Source organism: Apodemus sylvaticus, chromosome 16 (genome assembly GCF_947179515.1).
Source record: "Apodemus sylvaticus chromosome 16, mApoSyl1.1, whole genome shotgun sequence".
Classification (NCBI taxonomy): Eukaryota; Metazoa; Chordata; class Mammalia; order Rodentia; family Muridae; genus Apodemus; species Apodemus sylvaticus.
In genome coordinates this window covers 14764771-14789143 of record NC_067487.1, presented here as the reverse complement: position 1 = coordinate 14789143, position 24373 = coordinate 14764771, and the positions used below count along the sequence as shown (strand labels likewise).

The 24373-nt window shown below is 40.3% G+C and overlaps 1 protein-coding gene across 1 annotated transcript in view; it reads left to right on the top strand.

Annotated features, from left to right (window-relative positions):
• Window positions 1-24373, top strand: part of Dnah5 (dynein axonemal heavy chain 5) — a 251296-nt gene that overhangs the window by 143240 nt on the left and 83683 nt on the right. The window contains exons 49-55 of the mRNA XM_052160127.1: window positions 5-218; window positions 2221-2444; window positions 5136-5334; window positions 7538-7710; window positions 11739-11869; window positions 17399-17552; window positions 18267-18534. Of these exons, the coding sequence (XP_052016087.1) occupies window positions 5-218; window positions 2221-2444; window positions 5136-5334; window positions 7538-7710; window positions 11739-11869; window positions 17399-17552; window positions 18267-18534 (1363 nt within the window). The remainder of the gene's footprint in view (window positions 1-4; window positions 219-2220; window positions 2445-5135; window positions 5335-7537; window positions 7711-11738; window positions 11870-17398; window positions 17553-18266; window positions 18535-24373) is intronic.

The window sequence follows — 24373 nt, the reverse complement described above, 5'->3', positions numbered from 1 at the left end:
TTAGGTTACTAACGAGATTGTCCGACAGCTGATGGAACAAAATGGATTCTATAACCTGGAGAAGCCTGGAGAGTTCACCAGCATTGTGGACATCCAGTTCTTGGCAGCCATGATCCATCCTGGGGGTGGACGCAATGACATACCACAGCGCTTGAAGAGACAGTTTTCCATATTCAACTGTACCTTGCCTTCAGACGCATCCATGGACAAGATCTTTGGTAAAATATCTTTTAGAGGCCTAGGGGAAAGAGGGATGCTGTGGTGGTAAATATTAAAAAAATGCACCGGCATGTTCCTGCGCTAGTGCGGGCAATCAGCCGGCCACAGGGCCCATGGAATCTCCACTGGGCCATCTCACTCTGCACTCCCTCTGTCAGCCATCTCCCTCCTCCCCAGTTTATCTAGCTACCACACAACGCCCCACAGACCCCATGATCAGCCATCTCAACGCCTAATTACCTGGCAGAATCAAGACTTTTAAAAGTTAATTGTTAGACAATTAGATTTATATATCAATAAAAATCACAATTTACAAGTTACCAATAAATAATTTTAGAGCCAATTGATAATGATAATGCTTTACCCCAATTATTCTAACCTTTTGATAGCACCATGCTGACCTCCATTCTCCTTCCCTCTCCTCCTGTAACCTTTCTTTGTCAAGACAGGGTTTCTCTGTGTATTCCTGGCTGTCCTGGAACTCACTCTGTAGCCCAGGCTGGCCTCAAACTCAGAAATCCGCCTGCCTCTGCCTCCCAAGTGCTGGGATTACAGGCATGTGCCACCACGCCCGGCTCCCCTTTCCTTTTCAATCACAGGCCTCCTACTGCCTTAATGTGATTGAACAGGGAAAATCCTGCAATAGGATGTGATATATGTTCTCAGCAAGTATTTGCCCAGAGAGCAACATGGAGTGTGAGAAGAAGCCCTTTGGTTTGGAGCCTTATTCCTGTTTTACTTTGTTTCCTACAGGGATTAATTATAAATATTTTGGAGGTAGAAGCTGTAGCCCTTCTTTTTTGCTTTGTTTTATTATCATCATTATTATTACTATTACTTTCACTTAAGTAGCTATTACCAGTTTCTCATGTAAAAAAGTTATACATGGCACATATGTGAGCTGGTTTTCATATGGGCAATCTATATATTCCTTTAAGAACAGGTGCTTGATAGTCTAACAAAAATAATGAATGTCACAATAGGAATAACAGTGTACAAAGAAGAGTCTTTCATCTGACCATTGGGGTACTCAACAGAATTGTAATCAGTTTACTCATGTATTAAATATATAGCATTCCAGGGACAATGTAAATGAAGAGCAACTAGCTCACTATATAGCCAAGTATTTTTACTTGAGCAGTGAAAAAGTATTTTTACTGGTTTTGGAATTACTCTTTACTTAAAGAGTGTGAAGTTATGAACAATTCTCTGTTAGGTATTAATTTACAATTTCTGAAACTGCAACTGACACAAAACTCATTAAGATTACCCTAATTAATTTCTGGCAGGATAAAATGTCATCTTGTCACCCCAGGCTCAGAGAGTGTGACAGCACTCTGCCTTCAGTTACAGCAGCGGGAAGGTTTGGAGACCAAATTCGAATTATCTAAATTTGGGGAAAGTAAAGTTGGTGAGAGGGGATGACTTCTATCACTTTTCACTATTCTTTGGTGCCTTGAAAATGTTATGCATAAGGAAAATTATTTTGTAATGCATGGGAAGTCAACAAAATAAGAGGAAATTATGGAGGACACAAAACATCTTAACTTTTTATGTCAATTTTATATATTTATCACTGTTATTCATTGAATAATATTAAATTAGCATATCCAGAATTTTCAGTAGTATTTGATTCCATCATCATCGTCATCATCATCATCATCATCATCATCATCATCATCATCAAACCCTATTTGGATAGAATCTAAAGCTTTGTACATATTAGGCAAATGTTCTACCATGGAGAAGATTTTCTCTAGCCCCTTGACAGCACTTTTAAAATAATACTCTGATGTACTGGATGCTGACTTACTTAAACCTATCACTAGTTTTTGAGTATTTGAAAAATTAACAGACCATTATTTGATGTGATTGTCTTATTGCATAGCCATCTGTTAAAATATATCAGTATGTTTGCACAAATTCTTTGTTTTCATGCTTTCCTCAGAACTGAGTGCAGCAATTAGTCAGTCAGATTGTGATTATCCTCCCTCTTCCCAGGTGTGATTGGGGCAGGCTACTATTGTGCCCAACGGGGCTTCTCTGAGGAAGTTCAAGATGCTGTAATAAAGCTGGTACCCCTGACACGCCGCTTGTGGCAGATGACCAAACTGAAGATGCTCCCAACTCCTGCAAAATTCCACTATGTGTTTAACCTTCGAGACCTCTCTAGGATCTGGCAGGGCATGCTGAACATCACTTCAGAGGTCATCAAAGACACAGATGTATGTGATACTTAAGACATAAAACAATTCACATTGCTATTTTCTTTATCCTAAATTTGATTTTTATGTGACATCTGAAAAAACTTGGATCTCCTTAAATGCTTTTATCTGTGTCTGGGTAACATCAATGTGAGATAAACTAAGTATTTATTAGAAAAATTGAACTATAAATTTCAATTAAAGTAATTTATATTTAAAGAAATAATATGTACAGTTATTATCTAAGGGGCATGTATTCGTATCTTTTCCTGTTCTCTTGATAAAATATCCCAATATGAGCAATTTGAAGGAGAAAGGATTTATTTTGGCTCTTACTGGGAAGGTATAGACTATCCTATCTAAAGAAGGCCTGGGGGCAGAGTGAGAGGCTGCTGGTTATATTGTATCCATAGTCAGAAGGCAGCCAGCAAGGAATGCTGGAGTTTACATTGTATCAGAAGTCAGTTAGCAGACAGCAATGAATGCTGGAAGTTACTTTGTATCCATAGTCAGGAAGCAGACAGCAATGAATGTTGTAGGTTACATTGTATCCACAGTCAGGAAGCAGACAGCAATGAATTGTAGAGGCTACATTGTATCCATAGTCAGGAAGATAGCAATGAATGCTGATACTCAGTTTATGTGCTTTGTCAATCCAGGACTGCTGCCCAAGGAATGGTATAATCCTTAGTTAAGGTAGGCTTTACCACCTCAACTGACCAAATCTAGATGATTCAGCACAGGCATGGGCTTGTATTCTGGATGACCCCAGATTCTATCAAATTGACAGTTGCTATTAATCACAGGCTAGAATTGGAAAAATTTTGTTTTTTTTCATAATCTCTACTTTTCTTCAATAAGTAGTGGGCACAATTATGAGTGGTTTTATTCTATAAATATCTTCATACTTTTAATACTTTAAACTTCACATTTAAACTTCAAAAAACATAATTGTATTTATAAATAAGCAGTCAGAATGAAAAGAAACCATTTTGTTGTTAGTCACCCATGAGTTTGCCTTGTAATTAGATGAAGTAAAAAGAATTATTTATTCTGCTACAATTGAAAAGAGGCAGCAGAGTAGAACATTTGTTTACTAAAAGAACCAAAATGAACATTTGTGGATGTATGTGAATATGACCTTCTCATGTTGTAAGAACTCCCTTCAAAATAGAACAATAGGTTAAAAAAAATCCACTATGTCTTTTACCTTTAAAGCATGACTGTGTGATCATTCTCAGTCTCAGGTGGCTTCTTTCCTGGTCTTTTTGTGGCTGGGGATGTAGTTTGGTCACTGGCTTCAGGAGTACTGGCTATGAAGCAGGGTGGGATTACTTATAAAATAGTCAGGAAGTATGTCGAGAATTCACTCCCAAATCCTCATAGTTCTGCTCCAGATGCTTGTCAACAGGCAGCATACTTGCTAACTTTTGAAAATTAGACAAATTTTTGGAAAAGCTAATAATTCATATTACAAAACTGATGTTTAGCAGCAGTAAATATTTCAAGTTGATTTAAAAAAGTAAAATTTTTTTTACATTTGTAAATATACACACACAGAAAGAGAGAGAGGGGGGGACAAACATGTCACAGCACCCCTGTGGAGGTCAGAAGAAAAGGGTGTAGAGTGTGTTCTCTCTTGCACTGTGATGTGGGTTCTGGGGGACAAACTGAAGCCATCAAGCATGCATGGCAAGCACTGTTACTTTCTAAGCCATCTGGGCTGCTCTCAAGTTGGGGTTTCCACTCCAAGTGTTATTAATAGACTAATGGATTGTGGAATGTGAGTCTCAACTATTATTCTTCAGTAGTCATCCTGGTCACTTATTTTAACTCAATGCAAGCAGCTTTAGAAATTGATGCTATAGTAAACATTTTCCTAACAGAAGCTTTCATATTCTGGAAACCAAATAGCTTTTGCCATTAGTAACAAGCATGGTTTGGAAGGTAAATAATTTCTGTTGAGTATTTTAAAGCAAATAGTGGACTTTATTGAATATTATCTTTCTTGGAAAGAATAGGAGTATTGTCTAATCAGTTTTTTCCAGCTACCAGTGAATTTTGGTCTCAAAATTCAGTGAGTTTTTTCATTCAGATATGCTAGATTTATTTTTGCAGCAAATTTTCCTTATTTATGATAATTAAATATGCCTTTGTAAATCTTAATTGCATATATGTTAGAGTTGCTCATATATTGTACATTATACTATTTTTTTTTTGTTTTTTGGAATTTTTTTTGAGACAGGGTTTCTCTGTATAGCCCTGGCTGTCCTGGAACTCTCTGTAGACCAGGCTGGCCTAGAACTCAGAAATCCACCTGCCTCTGCCTCCTAGAGTGCTGGGGTTACAGGCATGCGTCACCACCACCTGGCTTTACATTATACTATTAATGACCCATGAAAGGAAACATTGTGACCAATTTAGTAAGAAATGAACACCTTTTCATACAACATCAGTTTGTTGATTGTTATAATAAATTTGTAATGTTTTAATCTGACAATATTTATTTTTAAAGACCACAGAATAATAAATTCTATTTCCTTTTATTATTTTGGAATAGGATTAACTTAAATTGAAATATGAGCATATCATATCTATTTTTAAAGTGTTATATCTGAAAACCAGAGAGATGAGGCTCTGTGGTATCTCTACCTGAAATCTCAATTAGGGCGCAGGAGGAATTAACGATGCACTTAATTATGTCTTCAACAGGAACTCCTCAGGCTGTGGAAGCATGAGTGTAAACGTGTGATAGCTGACCGCTTTAGCATGTCCAGTGATGTGGCCTGGTTCGATAAGGCTGTTGTCAGTTTGGTTGAGGAGGAGTTTGGTGAAGAGAAAATACCGGTGGTGGATTGTGGAGTTGATGCTTATTTTGTGGATTTCTTGAGGGATGCACCAGAAGCTACAGGTAAACTATTGAGGCATTTAAAGTTCTCCAACAGGTGGTGCCCAAGGTGAGAGCAAATTCTAGAAGGTTTGTACATCTGTAGAGCTTCAGTTCCTGTGCAGAAAACAAACCTGGGTTTACAGAGGCAGATGCTCACAGCCAACCATTGGACTGAGAGCGGGGTCCCCAATGGAGCAGTTAGAGAAAGGACTAAAGGAGCTGAAGGGGTTGGCAACCTCATAGGAAGAACAACAATATCAACCAACCAGAATCCCTAGAGCTTCCAGGAATTAAGCCATCAACCATGGGGTACCCATGACTTTCGCTGCATATGTAGCAGAGGATGGCCTTGTCAGGCATCAATGGGAGGAGAGGTCCTTGGTCCTATGAAGGCCCCATAGATGCCCCATTGCAGGTGAATCAAGGGCTCAAGGGCAGGGAGGTGGGAGTGGGGTGGGTGGAGGAGCACCCTCATAGCAGTTGGGGGAGGGAGGATGGGATAGGGGCTATTCAGGAGGGGGGAAACTGGGAAAGGGGATAACATTTGAAATGTAAATAAAAGATATATCCAATACCCCCCCCCCAAAAAAAAAAGAAATACAGAAAAAATAAGAAAAGAAAAGAATCCTAGGAAAAATGTGTGCTCAGTAAGGACAGGAGGAGTAAGCCAGTACACAACCAGAGTTCAAAGGTGAATTATCTTTCTGTTTATCACTTTGGTTATTAAACTGAGCAGAGATGTGGGGTAGGGCAGGGCATATCCTGGCCTTGTAGTCTGTCAGAGGTAGAGAGAGAGGATTTAATATCTGTTCACTGAATGTCTCTTGAATCTCATTGTCTTCATGTTTGCAGATAGAAATGTGATTGTCACAATGAAGGAATTGGGGGAAAACAAAGTGTCATCTGTGGGAAAACAAACTGTCATATGTGGGCAACTGCAGCCATAGCTAGTGCCAGACAAAAGACAACCAAAATGGCAATGATTATTCTTATCCAGGTGTCTGAATTCTATGAGAAGCCCAGTGCTTGTGACTTAGAAGTGAGTGATGTGCAGGCAGCCTTTTGTGATCGGATTAACAAAAAAGGGAGATCTATTACTTTCATTTATGGAAATAGACACACCTGCTCTGACTTTCACATCAGAATGAAATGGTTTAAAAACAAACATTGTTCTTTGTTTAAAGACCATTTATAAATCTGAGGATAGATTTTTGGTCAAGTTTTACTTTTAAAAGGGACGTTGGCTCTGGGAGTGTAGCTCAGCCAACAGGTACAGTGCTTGCCCACCACACATGATGCTTTAGACTTCATAAGCTTCATAAACAGAGAGCAGAGGCATAATAAGCCTCTAGGACCAGAAGTTGGGAGTCAGAGACTGGATCTAAGGCCATCATTGACTTATCGGCTGATGTAGTTATATCTTCTAATGGTTGGGAACGACTACAGCTTCTCTGATTTGTGGGACAGCCATATGCGTGACCCATCAAAAGTTTCTGAGTGAAAGGTACAACAAACAAACAAACAAATAAACAAACAAAACCAACACAGTTTCCCCTGTAGTTAGAAAGACTTCCTGTAAAGTCGGTCAAGCTCGTATAAAATCTGGAAAGACCGTTTGGAAAAATAAATGGCTAGGATTTATCCTGCGTTTATTGGACTCATTTATATCTCACATCCTCTAGTTGAGAACAATGAGTAAGTAGACTGAGCTTTTAAAGGGTCAAAGTGCAACTGTTCCATCCGGGAGGAGAGCAAGGACCATTGGGAAATGTCCATCCGCCTGTGACTTCAAAACACTTCATGTCTTGAAGCTTGAGTTGAACATTTATGGCGGTTTCCTTATTATATTTTTCCAAAAAAGCCATGCAAATCTTTACCTCTCTCACGATTTTGATGTTACCCCCCATTTCTTTAGATAATTGTTTTAGTCAGTAACCTGTCTCTAGCATGGTCTTCAAAACACAATGTTAAGTTGTGAGTACTTATTAAATCATAAAAAAAAATCATTTGACACTGGTTCTTTCTAGAAGTATCTGCCCACGATTAAGAAAATTCTGATTCTTCTCCTATTATGTGCTTTGTTTTCTTAAAATGTTAATATGATATTTTGATGAAAAATATCACATAATATTAATATCAACACACTAAAATTAGACTTTTAGTGTGCTAACTTAGACAGGAATAGTTTTCAGTGTTTTGAGGAGACCTGTCGCTTCCTGCCAAGGTGAAACATCTGAGGAGCCTGATGCTGAAATGCCGAAGCTTTATGAGCCAGTCACATCCCTTAACCATCTGCGAGAACGTCTGAGTATGTTCCTGCAGCTATATAATGAGAGCATCCGGGGCACCGGCATGGACATGGTGTTCTTCACAGATGCAATGGTCCACTTAGTCAAGGTACCGTAGCTTCACCAACGAGCTCGCCGCCAGCAGCAGACATTTGGCGTCACTTGGAATAATGCTCTCCATCCTTCATTTTCTCTTCCTACAAGGGAGGAGTCAGTTTAAAAGTGAACTCCCTCTATGTGTACTCTTTGGTTGGTGCTCCAGTCTGGCTGCCTATGTAGCAGAGGATGGCCTTGTTGGACATTAGTGGGAGGAACGGCCCTTGGGCCTGAGGGTGTTCAATGCTCCAGTGTAGGAGAATGCCAGGGCAGGAAGACAGAGTGGGTAGGTGGGTCGGGGAGTACCCTCACTGAGGCAGGGGGAGGGGGAATGGGATAAGGGGCTTCCAAAGGGGAGACCCGGAAAGGGGAAAACATTTGAAATGTAAATAAAGAAAATGTCCAATAAAAAAATAAAAAAACAGAAATTATGTTTAAAGATCCCCCCCAAAAGTAAACTCCCAGTTGCAATCCAATTGAATTTCTAAGCTCAATGCAACATGTCACACATTATAGGCTTAAAATAAGAGCACTCATATTTCCAACGTGCGGTGGTGAGAATTTTATTTAGCATTGAATTTCAGCTTCTAGCTCAGTGTTTTTGCTGCACGGGATGAATGTGGTTTATCTGAGTTCAAAGAACAAAGTCTGTTTATACCTACACGATGCAAAGAGTAGCACTTTGAAATAATGGCTAAGCCTAAAGCACACCTAGTGAAATAAGTGAGTCAGATACCACACATTCCCCACAAACACCTTAGGTTCTCAGTGTAGTCATTCACAGGGATGGAAAGCGGAGAGGAGAAGGTAGAGGCAGGATGGAGAAGGGGATTGGGTAACAGTGTCAAATGGGTAGAATTTTAGTTTTGCAGGACAAAGAGAGATATGGGAAGTAGATGGTATTAATGATTGCACAATATGGTACCTCTACTTGATATTATTAAATTATACACTTTAATTAGTTATGATAGTACGTTCTGCTACATGTATTGATTGTTTCATCTGCATTTCTGGGTGCTGCAACCACATATCTGAGAATAAAATAACTTAAGGGAGTATTTTGGTTTCTTGTTTACAGTCTGAAGTAATATATCATGGAGTCCAGGTTCTGAGGCTGCTGATCACATTGCACCTGCAGTTAGCAAGCAGAGGGAGAAAAGAAGGCTGGTGCTCAGCTGGTTTTCAACTCTTTGTGGAGTTTAGGATGGCTCTTTTCTCCCAATTAAGCTCACCTAGAAAATCTCTCACAGTACACTTAGACACACAGTTCTGCAGTGGCTATAAATTCACTTAAATTGCAAAATCAAGATTAGCCATCACGTATGTTTTGTAATCAAAGTTAGTAGCTCTAAAAACAAAACAAAATCGTGCAGAAACAGTTGATCTGGAGAAGATGAAAATTCTGGTACAATGAATTCCACCAGGGAAGTAGAATTTTATCTTACTTTGTCATATGACACAATTGGTCAGTTCTCAAACATTGGAAGTAAAAAAAAGTTATATTTTACATATAAAATGTATATGACCTAATTCATGTCATTAGATTTTCCACTAAACAGATGTCATTGATTTTCTTACATTGCTGGCATCAGTTACTTTCAGACTACATATAATACATTAGAAAACAGGTGACTTGAGACTGTCATTTAGGTATAGGCATGAAGAATGACCTCATCAATACAAGTTGCCTCCTCTAATAGTTACTGGATCTGGTCCAGGGAGGTGGTTTGAGAATATACCCAGTGAGCCTTTCCTGTGATCTGGGCTTAGCTCCCCAGTGCATTTTCTCCTTTTGAGGGCAAGGAATTTTCTGCAGGGTTGAAGTGAGCCTGGGACAAAGGGGAAGACAGAGTGGTTATTTGGAGATTGGGACTCTCCCCAAGTGTTTGCTCTCCCATCATCTTTAATTTTAACAGGATTGTGTTTTAATTTCACTTTAATACCATCTACTTGCTTGTTCACAAACCTACTTATCTTTCTAATGTTGTGATGATTTATCCTGCACTAGGTAAAAATACAACAAAAGATTTCCTGAAACCAAATACTCAAAAAATTGCATAACTCCCCAAGCAGTACACCTCCATGGCCACTACATCAGCTCCTACCTAGTTTCCTAATATGGTCTACACGTCAAACACAGAACAGGGTTATCACTGGGACGTGATGACCAAGGGATGCTAGAAGGTTGTAGTGTGGTTCTGGTTGCTCCTCATTTGTTTAGTTTCAGCATTTTGAATTTACACCAAGGGAAGGTATGGGAAGACACACAGCAGCTCTCTATGACCATGTAGTGACTTTGTAGAGTCACCGAGACAGCCCGAGAGCAGGGGCCTGGGAAGACCAAAGCACACATCTGTCCTCAGGTTCTAAGTCCACAGCGAGAGAGGTAGCATTGTCTCCTTTCTCAATGTTCGAAATTTGGGAGACTAGCTGCAAACCCAGTGGTATTCCAAGCGGGAATGGAACATATTGAGCCAAGGGAAGGACATTTTGAAGAAGGCTCCTTAAGAAAACCTTGTCAGGATGGAAAGCCTCAGGTATCCCAGGCAGAGTTAGCAGGAGTTGTGTTCAGCCCCGCCTCTCACTGTCATTGGACTCAGAAAAAGCACATTTTACAGCGATATTTTAGGTTCAATGTGTATTTTAGGAGAGAAAGGGTTACTACACAAGGTGAAAAGACTGTCCAGAGTTCTATCGTGGATCCTCTCTAGAAGCTGCCGGAAGCCTGACGGGAGTACTTCATTCAGTACCTGGAAAGCTAAACCAGTCAACCAGGAGTAGGACCAGGAGAGTCAGTGTCTTAGTCAGGGTTTCTATTCCTGCATAAAAATCATTATCAAGAAGCAAATTGAAGAGGCAAGTGTTTATTCAGCTTACACTTTCACACAGCTGTTCATCACCGACGGACATCAGGACTAGAACTCAAGCAGGGCAGGAACTTGGAGGCAGAAGCTGATGCAGAGGCCATGGAGGGATGTTACTTACTGACTTGCTCAGCTTGCTTTCTTATGGAGCCCAGGACTACCAGCCCAGGGTGGGCACCACCCACAATGGCCGCCCCCCCCCCATCACTAATTGAGAAAATGCGCCACAGCTGGATCTCATGGAGGCACTTCCCCAACTGAAACTCCTTTCTTTGCGATAACTTCAGTTGTGTCAAGTTGACACACAGTCTGTGTTTACTGAGCAGGGCAGAGTAGTCTCCTGACCCATCTTTCATCGCTTCTTGGTAGAGATCTTGGGTATTAATCATCTTACCAAGGAGTATGAGGGTGTTTATGCACATTTTCCTTGCACCATCTCTGTTATTCTTGGGTAGTTTTCTTCCTTTTGACACATGGAAGGTATTGTAGTCGGTAGCCTGCTCTGAGTTCTGAGCACAGGCAGTGATCTAGTATGTCTGGTGTCCTTCCTGGCATGCTGTTTTAGGTTTCACACACTAAAAGGGCACCTTGAAGTCTCCTTTTTTTTTTCTTGTAAGCTGAGCTAGGCACAATCTGGAATGTCAGTACCCTATCATGAGAGCACACCCCACAGCTGACACCTGGTAGTGCAACCCAAGTGTTGTCATTCAGAAGTGCTCCATTCCCTTAAGCTTCTTAAGTATGGCTTTCTAGTCTGACCCGGAGATACCCTTGTTTTCCAAGTGATTATTTGGCATTAAAAAGTTATTTATTATTTTAAAATACATTTAAATTAAAATAAAATTGCATAATTTCCCCCCCTGTCCATCCTTCTAGGTACTCTTCCTCTACTCTCTTCAGTGTCTCTCCATTTTCACATTATAGCCTCTTTGTGATTATTATTACTACACACATATAGATGTATGTATGTATATTAAGTATATGGGTACAGTCAGTTGAGTTCATTGTGTATGTGTCTTCAGGGCTGATCATTTTATACCAGTTAACCAGGCAGAGGCTGATTTCCCCTCTCCCAGCAGTTATCAGTTATAGGTGGCCTTATTCTTACATCAAGTGCATAATATAACGGTGAACTTGCATGTTGAAAGATGCGAATCTTTTCTGCTTTCTATTATAGATCTCCCGAGTCATCCGGACTCCTCGAGGAAATGCCCTCCTGGTTGGCGTGGGCGGATCAGGAAAGCAGAGTCTGACCAGGTTGGCTTCGTTCATTGCTGGCTATACCTCTTTCCAGATCACTCTGACAAGGTAAGAGCCTTTATGTTACCATAAAATGGATTTTGAAGAAAGGGTCTCAGAGGTCACCAGCAGTTAAGAATGCATTTTCTTATTTATGTTAAGAATCACAATAGTTTTTCTCCTTGAATACTGACATGTCTTCCCCTTTTAACCCTTGTCATGGACCAGAACATTTTCTATTAGTAACCTACTTTTTTTTTTTAAACAATTCAGCCTTTCTCTACAGAGCATTGCTGCTTCTTTGTTTTTTATATTTTATAGAGAATAAGCATTAACTGTTTACTTTGTACATTTTAGAAGACATTTCTATATCAAAAGTGCTAGTGTAGATTTCAGCAGTGTTAATATAATGAAAAATAGATGAAAAATTTATACATGCAAACACTTTAAATATTTGTTGAATATTGAGTAGATACTAAACACTGTCTAGGGGAGCAGTATTTTGTTAGCTTTCTGTTACTAGGGGAAAATAACTGCTAATCAATTTAAGGAGGAAAGATTTATTTGGTCTATGGTTTTAAATAATGTCTGGTTATCTGTTTTCTATGGATTTACAGTGAAGTTAAAATCATGACAGGCAGTCTATGGGTGTGTGATTAGACTGCCCACATGATGGTAACAGAGGAGAAAAATAAGGTAAAGAGCACACGCACACATGCTTGCACACCCATGTGAGCGCGCACACACATACAAATACACATATACAGAAACAGAGTCAGAGAAAGAGATACAGAGTCAGAGAAAGAGATACAGAGACACAGAGATACACATAGATACAGAGAGAGAGACACACAGATACACAGACACATTACAGAGAGAAAGAGGGAGGGAAGTGGGGGAGAGAGACAGAGAGACAAACAGAGATACACACAGAGACAGAGAGATATGGAGACATTGAGGGGTAGAAACTGGGGCACATGTGCGTGGAAGAAAGAACATTTAATATTCCCTTCAAGAACAGTCCCCTAAGGCCCAGTGATCAAACGTCCTTCTGAGAGCTGCCACTTTCTAAGGTTTTATCACCTCTCAATGACCCACAGGCTGGGTCCGAGTAACTAACATAGCACATAAGTCTTTGGGAGACAGTCCTGAACCAATGAATGCATAGATAACTCTGGCCAGTGTTGTCATGGCGCTATAGCAACTCAAAGGAGACAGGTGGCAAGCATTTCACTCAATAAAATATGGCTTGTAGGCAGTGCTGTGTCATCTAGGGAAATAAATGCAGATGCATCAGCAGAGGCTTTATGGAAGAAATGATGTCAAAATGAAACCCGTGTCTGAGTAGGCATTCTAGAAGAACCTGTGAATTTCCAGGCCCAAAACAAACAAACAAACAAACAAACAAAAAACAGAAAACAAAAAACATTGGCATTGTGACGTGAACATCAAGGCAAGTTTCTACTGATTCCTGGAGGAATCCAATATGGCTGAGTGTTGAATGTGAGATGGCAATTGGGAATGTATTAATCATGGAGGGATTTGAAGGTATAGTGAGGAATTGTTAGGTCGCCAGGGAGTAATAGGTAACCACTGATGGGTTACCAGTAAGGTGTGTGTGTGTGTGTGTGTGTGTGTATGTGTGTGCTTGAGTCTGTGAGTGTGTGTATGTGAAAGTATGTGTGTGTATACATGTGTGGGTGAGTGGGTGTGTGCAAGTGTGTATGAATATATATGTGTGTGTGTGTGTGTGTGTGTGAGTGTGTGTGAGTGTATGAGTGTGTGTGAGTGTGTACATGTGTAGGCGAGTGTGAGTGTGTGCATGAGTGTGTGTGTGTGTGAATTTTTGCATGTCTAGTAAATGGATGGAGAAACCAAAACTGTCATAAAAATATCTGAGGAGTCTAGGCAAGACATGATGGTGCAGAGAGAGGTGTGGCAGAGAGAAGGGAAAGGTGTTCGGTGGAAATCCACGAGATTTTTAGCAAACTGGAGCTTTCTTGGTAATTCTGGTTTGGTGATATGGAATTATATAGTGTCTTAGTCAGTGTTTCTATTCCTGCACAAGCATCATGACCAAGAAGCAAGTTGGGGAGGAAAGGGTTTATTCAGCTTACACTTCCACACAGCTATTCATCATCAGAGGAAGTGAGGACTGGAACTCAAGCAGGTCAGGAAGCAGGAGCTGATGCAGAGGCCATGGAGGGATGTTTCTTACTGGCTTGCTTCCCCTGGCTTGCTCAGCGTGCTCTCTTATAGAACCCAAAACCACCAGCCTAGGGATGGAACCACCCACAATGAGCCCTCCCCCTTTGATCCATAATTGAGAAAATGCCCCACAGCTGGATCTCATGGAGGTACTTCCCTAACTGAAGCTCCTTTCTCTGTGATAACTCCAGCTGGTGTCAAGCTGACACACAAAAACAGTCAGTACATATAGACAGTCACTGTTAATGAAGTGAGGGAATACCAGATGAACTCTCTCTCTCTCTCTCTCACTCTCTTTCTCTGTCTGTATGTCTGTCTGTCTGTCTGTCTCTCTCTCTGTGTGTGTGTGAGAGAGAGGGGGGAAAGAGAGAGAGAGGGAAAGACAGAGAGAAAAAGAGAGCAGTAGAAAGCTGAATTAGCACATGAACAGTAAACATGGAGAGATATGTAGAGGTGATTCAGAGAAGTCAAACAGAACTTCAGAAAGCCAGTTTGGGAAGTTTAGTTGAGAAGAATTCATTAGCAGTTAATCCAGTGAAATGGGCGTAGGAAGTCCTGATTATTTGGCATCCATGGGAAGCAAGCCACTGACCTGTCTCATTGAGAGAGACCTATATGCTGCTGCTGGCTTAGAGGATGAAAGCTATTGAATACTGGAGTTGGAGAGCCTGTTATTCAAGCTGAGGCTGTCATAGCTGCTCTGAATTAAATGACTCTCCTTCGAGAATAAATTCAAAGATTTCTGTCTAATACATGTAGTAGGATGGCAGAGATAGCCCTTGTTACCATGTTTATAATTCTAGTCCATGTGTGGAAGGCAAGCTGGGGAACATAACCTGCACTGGAAGGAGATTCCATTCTTATTTCTTTTTCTGACATTTGCCTAAAGCCTTCTTGTTTCCAAGTCACCTTTACATATGTGAGCTAATTGGATTTTCTAATGAAGTTGGTTAGGTGGTCAAGTAGCGATAGTCCATCTTGCAACCGGAGTTCATAGAGCCTGTAAATTACGTGACATCAGACAGCATAGGGGAATTGATTGCACTGCAGGATTTGTAATCAATCCAGATGTCTAGTCAAGTGTGACTCCTGCTACAACCCTATGGCTCAGTAAACACCCACAACTTTCACAGTGACAAATGTGTTCCTCTGCATGTCACAGTAAAAATGATCCATTACCAATGGGAGGAAAGGCAAGGTTTTTCCTTACCTTAGAGACCATCCAATTCTGTAAGCCATAGATGCTTGGTCAGAGCTGGACTGAGGAGCTTCTCAGCTGGGAAACACTACTATTAGCCATATTGAGAGCAATAATTTTGCCTGTCCATTTAAGAAGCTGGATGAGATGAGACTTGTATTCTGTCTCATTTGCTCTTCTCTACCTCTTCTGTGTTTGTGTGTGTACATGTGTGCGTGCGTGCATGCGCTTGCATGAACATTGGAGGTCAGAGGTCAATCTCAGGCATCTTCCTCTATTTTAATTTTTTGATACAGATGGTCTCAATGAATCCAGAGCTTGTCATTTCATCTAGACTAGCTCGCTGGCCATTTGAGAGTCCTCTGCCAAGAATTCTCTGTTTAGCTGTATGTCATTTTTCAACTGGGTTACTTGGCTTGTTGATGCCTAAATTTGTGTATATATTTTGGATATTAGTTCTCTATCAGACATAGGGTTATTGATAATCTGTTCCCATGCTGTAGGCATCTGTTTTGTCCTATCAATGGTGTCTTTAGTCATTTTTTGTTGTTAAACATGGGCTCTGAGTGATGGAGCTCATTTGGTTTGTGAAGCAAGCTCTTCCCATAATGTTCACTTCAGGATGCTAGATTTTTTTGTCTGGAAGCTCAGAGGTTCTAGAATTTTACTCAGATGCAAGTTTTATTTGAACATCATTTTTTCCAGAAAGCCTCTTCTGATGTATTCTCATGGACTTCCCTATTAGAAACAAAAGTCCCTCTTTGGTCTCTTTTAAAGGGAGAACTATCTTTAACAAACTTTTACAACCACTTAGGCCTTGTTTCTTATAGTCTCCTAAAAATATAGACACATGATTGTCCTGGTTAGCCTTTTGTCAACTTGACCTTGGCAGGTTTCCCGGAGGGTGTAAGAAACCAAGCTGAAGGAGCCGTGTGGAAGGAGCCAGTAAACCCTACTCCTTCAGTTCCTGACTCCAGCTTCCTGTTCTGCTTTGGTGATGGTTCTAATCACAGCGATAGAAAACGTAACTCAGACAATGACTGCAGATTTAGTTTATGGATATAAAAAAACAGAGTTTAGATGTCAAATATTTAGTATCTTTTAAAAAACTCAATTGAACCCAAGTCATAGTGGTACACATTTTTAATCCTAGCACTCAGGAGGCTGGGCCAGGCAGATCTCTGAGTTTGAGACCAGCCTGGTCTGTAACGTGAGTTCCAGGACAGCCAGAACTACTCGGAAAAACCCTGTCTCAAAAACAAAGCAAAACAAACCCCAAACAAACAAAAAACAAAAAACAAAAGCAAAACAACACCATCACTATCATCTAAAACAAAAACACAATAAAACAACTCCCCCAAATCCAACCAACCAAATCAAGTGACTTACTTTATTGTTTACTTTGAGTTCTGATTTGTTTTAATGACTGCCCCCTCCCCCCCACACAGAGAGAGAGAGAGAGAGAGAGAGAGAGAGAGAGAGAGAGAGAGAGAGAGATCCTTTTTCGTCTGTGATTTTGGTGGTAATGGACTACTCTGTGTGGCTATTACTTTAACCTTCCTTTATTATAGGATGGCTTTTACCTGTAGATTGCTTTGGGGATTGAAAGGAGATTAATGGTAGGGTGAATTTCAAATGTTTCCAGCTAGTCTGATAGAGTATACTGGATGTTCTGAAACTATCTGTTATGTGGCATTCAGGGATAGGAAGATAGTAGTGATTTCGGAAGAGGAGAAGATCTCTGTGGGTCATGATTCGTCTTCTTACTCTTACATCACAAAAGCTTGAATGGATTTAGTTTAGTTCAGTCTATGAGGTATCGTATAACATTCCCACTGATGATGGGTGCTTAATAAATTTTCTCATTATTATTAGAATATTACCTTTGTCAATGTGTATTTTTAAAATGGTACCTGCACACAGTCACATGACATATATGAAAGCAAACAATATTTGCTTGTGTTAAGTTATGTTTGTTTCAGGTTTGACTGTTCCTTAGGGGTGTTTTTGTGTACCAAAGCAATGATTATAGTATCTGTGAAGTTAAAAAATTAGTTACCTAGCTAATATTCATAGACAGTGTGTATCCAAAGGAAAATAAAACTAGCATTGTTTGATGGCTAGGTAGCATAAGGCTGTGGCCTTCATATGGAAATATTTTAGTGGCTGATCCAATGGCTACATTTTTTCAGATCCTACAACACCTCAAATCTGATGGAAGACCTGAAGATTTTGTACAGGACTGCTGGCCAGCAAGGCAAAGGAATCACTTTCATTTTCACAGACAATGAGATTAAAGAGGAGTCGTTTCTGGAATACATGAACAATGTTCTGTCCTCTGGCGAGGTGCAAGCTCACTTGCTTTCATAACTTTGCCTCTCTCATATCCTTCCAATGTAGAACTCCCTGGTGTTCTTTGGCCTTTAGAATTTAAATTAGTGTTCTTTGTAATTTGGCAATCAGCACAAAGAATGCCTTTTTTTTTTTCTATTGGGTTTTTAGAGAATAGAACTCCTAATTAGGATGCGAAGCTAAGAATTTACAACAGTGATGTCAGAATGCAGAAGCTGGAGGGGGGCCTGGAAGGCTAGGCTTGGGTGTGTCCAGCTACCCTCTCACAGAGGGCTGTGGCTTGGAGTCAGTCGTAGAACCATCTCTGTGCATCGAGATGTGATGCATTTCATCTTGAAAGATTTAAGTTCACTTTAAAAGCTGAACTTGGGAGCAAAGTTCAACCTTCAGTCAGATTCTCTAAGATGGATTCTGAACCCAAGATCTGGTCTCTTGATATGAGCACTTTATACTGAAAATCTTGCTTCAACTCTACACACATTCAAATATGTGTGCTGTAGACAAGAGAGATGAAGGGAAAACAAAGGCATCTGGATATATACTTGTTTGAAAATGAAAATTGTTTTTACATGAGTTAGTGTCAATAAATAGCCCAATACTAAGATCTCTCTCTAAAAAAAATGGAGAAGTCCTAGACCTATAGAGTATTCATTTTCATATGTCTCATATATGCAATGCTGACTTTGGATACCTGTATTTCTTCCTGAGGTCTCCAACCTTTTTGCTCGGGATGAGATTGACGAGATCACTAGTGACCTGATGTCTGTCATGAAGAAGGAGCACCCCAGGCGCCCGCCCACCAATGACAACCTGTACGAGTATTTCATGAGCAGGGTCAGAGGAAACCTGCACATCGTGCTCTGCTTTTCACCCGTGGGAGAGAAATTCCGAAACCGAGCTTTGAAGTTCCCCGCCCTTATTTCAGGATGCACCATTGACTGGTTCAGCAGGTGGCCCAAGGATGCTTTAGTTGCTGGTCAGTGTGATGGAAATAACGCCGTCACGCGTCCTTCCTCACAGGGGCTTCATTGGCCGTATTGTATTGTTTATTTCTTATCATTTACTTTCTCCTCTACCAATGTCTCTGCACTGGGCTGAACAACTCTCTCTCTGCCTAGTGTTGTAGGACTTTTGACTTGCTACAAGCTTCTGCTCCTTCAAATTTTAAGACTTGGTAGTTGTTTTTTTTTTTTTTTTTTTTTTTAAACTAAAGTATGGTTGATAGAGAGTGAAGTCTTCCATGTATGCTTCTTGGATTAAATATGCAGTGACCTTAGTTTTTCGATATAATTTATTTACATTTCAAATGATTTCCCCTTTTCTAGCCCCCCCCCACTCCCCGAAAGTCCCATAAGCCCCCTTCTCTTCCCCTGTCCTCCCTCCCACCCCTTCCCAGTTCCCCGTTCTGGTTTTGTCAAATACTGTTTCACTGAGTCTTTCCAGAACCAGGGACCACTCCTGCTTTCTTCTTGTATCTCATTTGATGTGTGGATTATGTTTTGGGTATTCCAGTTTTCTAGGTTAATAACCACTTATTAGTGAGTGCATACCATGATTCACCTTTTGAGTCTGGGTTACCTCACTTAGTATGATGTTCTCTAGCTCCATCCATTTGCCTAAGAATTTCATGAATTCATTGTTTCTAATGGCTGAATAGTACTCCATTGTGTAGATATACCACATTTTTTGTATCCACTCTTCTGTTGAGGGATACCTGGGTTCTTTCCAGCATCTGGCAATTATAAATAGGGCTGCTATGAACATAGTAGAGCATGTATCCTTATTACATGGTGGGGAATCCTCTGGGTATATGCCCAGGAGTGGTATAGCAGGATCTTCTGGAAGTGAGGTGCCCAGTTTTTGGAGGAACCGCCAGACTGCTTTCCAGAGTGGTTGTACCAATTTGCAACCCCACCAGCAGTGGAGGAGTGTTCCTCTTTCTCCGCACCCTCTCCAACACCTGCTGTCTCCTGAATTTTTAATCTTAGCCATTCTGACTGGTGTAAGATGAAATCTTAGGGTTGTTTTGATTTGCATTTCCCTAATGACTAATGAAGTTGAGCATTTTTTAAGATGCTTCTCCGCCATCCGAAGTTCTTCAGGTGAGAATTCTTTGTTTAACTCTGTACCCCATTTTTTTAATAGGGTTGTTCGGTTTTCTGGAGTCTAACTTCTTGAGTTCTTTATATATATTGGATATTAGCCCTCTATCTGATGTAGGATTGGTGAAGATCTTTTCCCAATTTGTTGGTTGCCGATCTGTCCTCTTGATGGTGTCCTTTGCCTTACAGAAACTCTGTAACCTTATGAGGTCCCATTTGTCAATTCTTGCTCTTAGAGCATACGCTATTGGTGTTCTGTTCAGAAACTTTCTCCCTGTACCGATGTCCTCAAGGGTCTTCCCCAGTTTCTTTTCTATTAGCTTCAGAGTGTCTGGCTTTATGTGGAGGTCCTTGATCCATTTGGATTTGAGCTTAGTACAAGGAGACAAGGATGGATCAATTCGCATTCTTCTGCATGCTGACCTCCAGTTGAACCAGCACCATTTGTTGAAAAGGCTATCTTTTTTCCATTGGATGTTTTCAGCCTCTTTGTCGAGGATCAAGTGGCCATAGGTGTGTGGGTTCATTTCTGGATCTTCAATCCTGTTCCATTGATCCTCCTGCCTGTCACTGTACCAATACCATGCAGTTTTTAACACTATTGCTCTGTAGTATTGCTTGAGGTCAGGGATACTGATTCCCCCTGATTTTCTTTTGTTGCTGAGAATAGTTTTAGCTATCCTGGGTTTTTTGTTGTTCCAGATGAATTTGATAATTGCTCTTTCTAACTCTGTGAAGAATTGAGTTGGGATTTTGATGGGCATTGCATTGAATCTGTATAGTGCTTTAGGCAAAATGGCCATTTTAACTATATTGATTCTACCGATCCATGAGCATGGGAGGTTTTCCCATTTTTTGAGGTCTTCTTCCATTTCCTTCTTCAGAGTCTTGAAGTTCTTGTCATACAGATCTTTCGCATGTTTCGTAAGAGTCACCCCAAGATACTTTATACTGTTTGTGGCTATTGTGAAGGGGGTCATTTCCCTAATTTCTTTCTCAGCCTGCTTATCCTTTGAGTATAGGAAGGTCACTGATTTGCTTGAGTTGATTTTATAACCTGCCACTTTGCTGAAGTTGTTTATCAGCTGTAGGAGCTCTCTAGTGGAGTTCTTTGGGTCACTTAGGTAGACGATCATGTCGTCTGCAAATAATGATAGTTTGATTTCCTCCTTTCCAATTTGTATCCCTTTGACCTCCTTATGTTGTCGAATTGCCTGAGCTAGTACCTCAAGTACAATATTGAAAAGATAAGGAGAAAGGGGGCAGCCTTGTCTGGTCCCTGATTTCAGTGGGATTGCTTCAAGTTTCTCTCCGTTTAGTTTGATGCTGGCTACCGGTTTGCTGTATATTGCTTTTACTATGTTTAGGTATGGGCCTTGAATTCCTGTTCTCTCCAAGACTTTAAGCATGAAAGGATGCTGAATTTTGTCAAATGCTTTTTCAGCATCCAATGAAATGACCATGTGGTTTTGTTCTTTGAGTTTGTTTATGTAGTGGATTGTATTGATGGATTTCCGTATATTGAACCAACCCTGCAGTCCCGGGATAAAGCCTACTTGATCATGGTGGATGATCGTTTTGATGTGTTCTTGGATTCGGTTGGCAAGAATTTTATTGAGTATTTTTGCATCGATGTTCATAAGGGAAATTGGTCTGAAGTTCTCTTTCTTTGTTGGATCTTTGTGTGGCTTTGGTATCAGCGTAATTGTGGCTTCGTAGAAGGAATTGGGTAGTGTTCCTTCTGTTTCTATTTTGTGGAATAGTTTGAAGAGTATTGGTGTTAACTCTTCTTTGAAGGTCTGGTAGAATTCTGCACTGAAACCGTCTGGTCCTGTGCTTTTTTTGGTTGGAAGACTTTCTATGACTCCTTCTATTTCTTTAGGCTTTATGGGACTGTTCAGATGGTCTAGTTGGTCCTGATTTAATTTTGGTATTTGGTATCTGTCAAGGAAATTGTCCATTTCCTCCAGATTCTCCAGTTGTGTTGAGTACAGGCTCTTGTAGTAGGATCTGATGATTTTTTGGATTTCCTCAGTTTCCGTTGTTATGTCTCCCTTTTCATTTCTAAGTTTGTTAATTTGGATACTTTCTCTGTGCCCTTTGGTCAGTCTGGCTAAGGGTTTATCTATCTTGTTGATTTTCTCAAAGAACCAGCTCCTGGTTTTGTTGATTTTTTGTATGGTTCTCTTTGTTTCTACTTGATTGATTTCGGCCCTGAGTTTGATGATTTCCTGCCTTCTACTCCTCCTGGGTGAAATAGCTTCTTTTTGTTCTAGGGCTTTCAGGTGTGTCATTAAGTTGGTAATGTATGCTCTCTCCATTTTCTTTTTGGAGGCACTCAGGGCTATGAGTTTTCCTCTTAGCACTGCTTTCATTGTGTCCCATAGATTTGGGTATGTTGTGTTTTCATTTTCATTGTGTTCTAAAAAGTCTTTAATTTCTTTCTTTATTTCTTCCTTGACCAAGGTATCATTGAGTAGAGTATTGTTCAGTTTCCACGTGTATGTGGGCTTTCTGTTGTTTCTGTTGCTATTGAAGACCACTTTTACTCCATAGTGATCAGATAGGAGGCATGGGATTAGTTCTATCTTCTTATATTTGTTGAGGTCTGTCTTGTGACCAATTATATGGTCGATTTTGGAGAAGGTACCATGAGGTGCTGAAAAAAAGGTATATTCTTTTGTTTTAGGATAGAATGTTCTATATATATCAGTTAAATCTAATTGGTCCAAAGCTTCAATTAGTTTCATTGTGTCCTTGTTTAGTTTCTGTTTTCCTGATCGGTCCATTGAGGAAAGTGCAGTGTTGAAGTCACCCACAATTATTGTGTTAGGTGCAATGTGTGCTTTGAGTTTTAATAAAGTTTCTTTTATGAAAGAGGGTGCCCTTGCATTTGGAGCATAGATGTTCAAGATTGAGAGTTCTTCTTGTTTTATTTTTCCTTTGACCAGCAAGAAGTGTCCCTCAGAGTCTCTTTTGATGACTTTGGGTTGAAAGTCAATTTTATCTGATATTAAAATGGCTACTCCAGCTTGTTTCCTGAGACCATTTGCTTGTAAAATTGTCTTCCAGCCTTTTACTCTAAGGTAGTGTTTGTCTTTGACCCTGAGGTGTGTTTCCTGTAAGCAGCAAAATGTAGGGTCCTGTTTACGTATCCAGTCAGTTAGTCTGTGTCTTTTTATTGGGACATTGAGTCCATTGATGTTAAGAGATATTAAGGAATAGTGATTGTTACTTCCTATCATTTTTGACGTTATTTTTTAAATTTGATTGCTTAACTTCTTTTGGGTTTGATGAAAGGTTACTATCTTGCTTTTTTCAGGGTGAAGTTTCCCTCCTTGTATTGGTGTTGTCCTCCTATTATCCTTTTTAGGGCTGGGTTTGTGGATAGATATTGGGTGAACTTGGTTTTGTCGTGAAATATCTTAGTTTCTCCATCTATGGTGATTGAGAGTTTTGCTGGATATAGTAGTTTTGGTTGGCATTTGTGTTCTCTTAGAGTCTGCATGAGATCTGCCCAGGACCTTCTAGCCTTCATAGTCTCAGGTGAAAAGTCTGCTGTGATTCTGATAGGTCTTCCTTTATATGTTACTTGGCCTTTTTCTCTTACTGCCTTTAATATTCTTTCTTTGTTTAGAACATTTGGTGTTTTGATTATTATGTGACGGGAAGTATTTCTGTTCTGGTCCAGTCTGTTTGGAGTTCTGTAGGCTTCTTGTATATTCATGGGCATCTCTCTCTTTAGGTTAGGGAAGTTTTCTTCCATAATTTTATTGAAGATATTTGCTGGCCCTTTAAGTTGTAAATCTTCACTCTCATCTATGCCTATAATCCTTAGGTTTGGTGACCTTAGTTTTTCAATGACACTCAACGCCTTTGCCTTGATCATGGCCTGTGATTTACACTCACTAGGGTGTTTGTTGTGCTTTGCTTATTGGTCCTACTATGTGAGAGCCTCCACAATGGCAAGGATGATATATACATTCAGAATAGATATCTTAATACACAGAGAATAGGTTGATATTTATTGAAGTTGAAAAGTTTGGGCTTGGGAGTTGACTCAGTGGACATGCTTTATAAGCATAAGTGATACAGGGGAAAAATAAAATCTACATCTTTTCCTAAGGATCTTAATCTCATATTGAAAAAAAAAAACCTAAGAGTAGACTCAAAGAGAAGCTTAAAGACAGTTTCTATTAGATATTTAATGAACACACAAACCCAGGACAGGCAAGCTCTATATCTCAGCAGCTGTTCAGAAGAAGAGAGCACAGGACAAAAGGTAAAAACCCAAGCTGGTTGAGCTGTCATGGAGGTCAAAGCTGAAGATGTTGGGCAAGCCCAGAGTATTAGGGAAAGTGTGCTTAGAAAAGAGACGGGAGACCAGCAGTTTCAATTAATTTAGACCCGCGCCCCCCCCCCCCCCCACCAGATCTCTCAGACACTGGACCACCAAACAGGCAGCATACATCAGCTGATATGAGGCTCCCAACACACATACAGTAGAGGACTGCCTGGTTTGTGTTCATTCAGAGAGGATGCACCTAACCCTCAAGAGACTGGAGGCTCCAGGGAGTTTAGAGATCAGGTGGGGTGGGGGGCTGGGGATAGCCAAGTGAAGAAGGGGGAGGGGAGGAGGTATGGGATGTGGAGCAGTCGGAGGGTGGACAGGGGTTGGTGTGGTGGGGAATAAAATATGGAGTGTATAAAAAT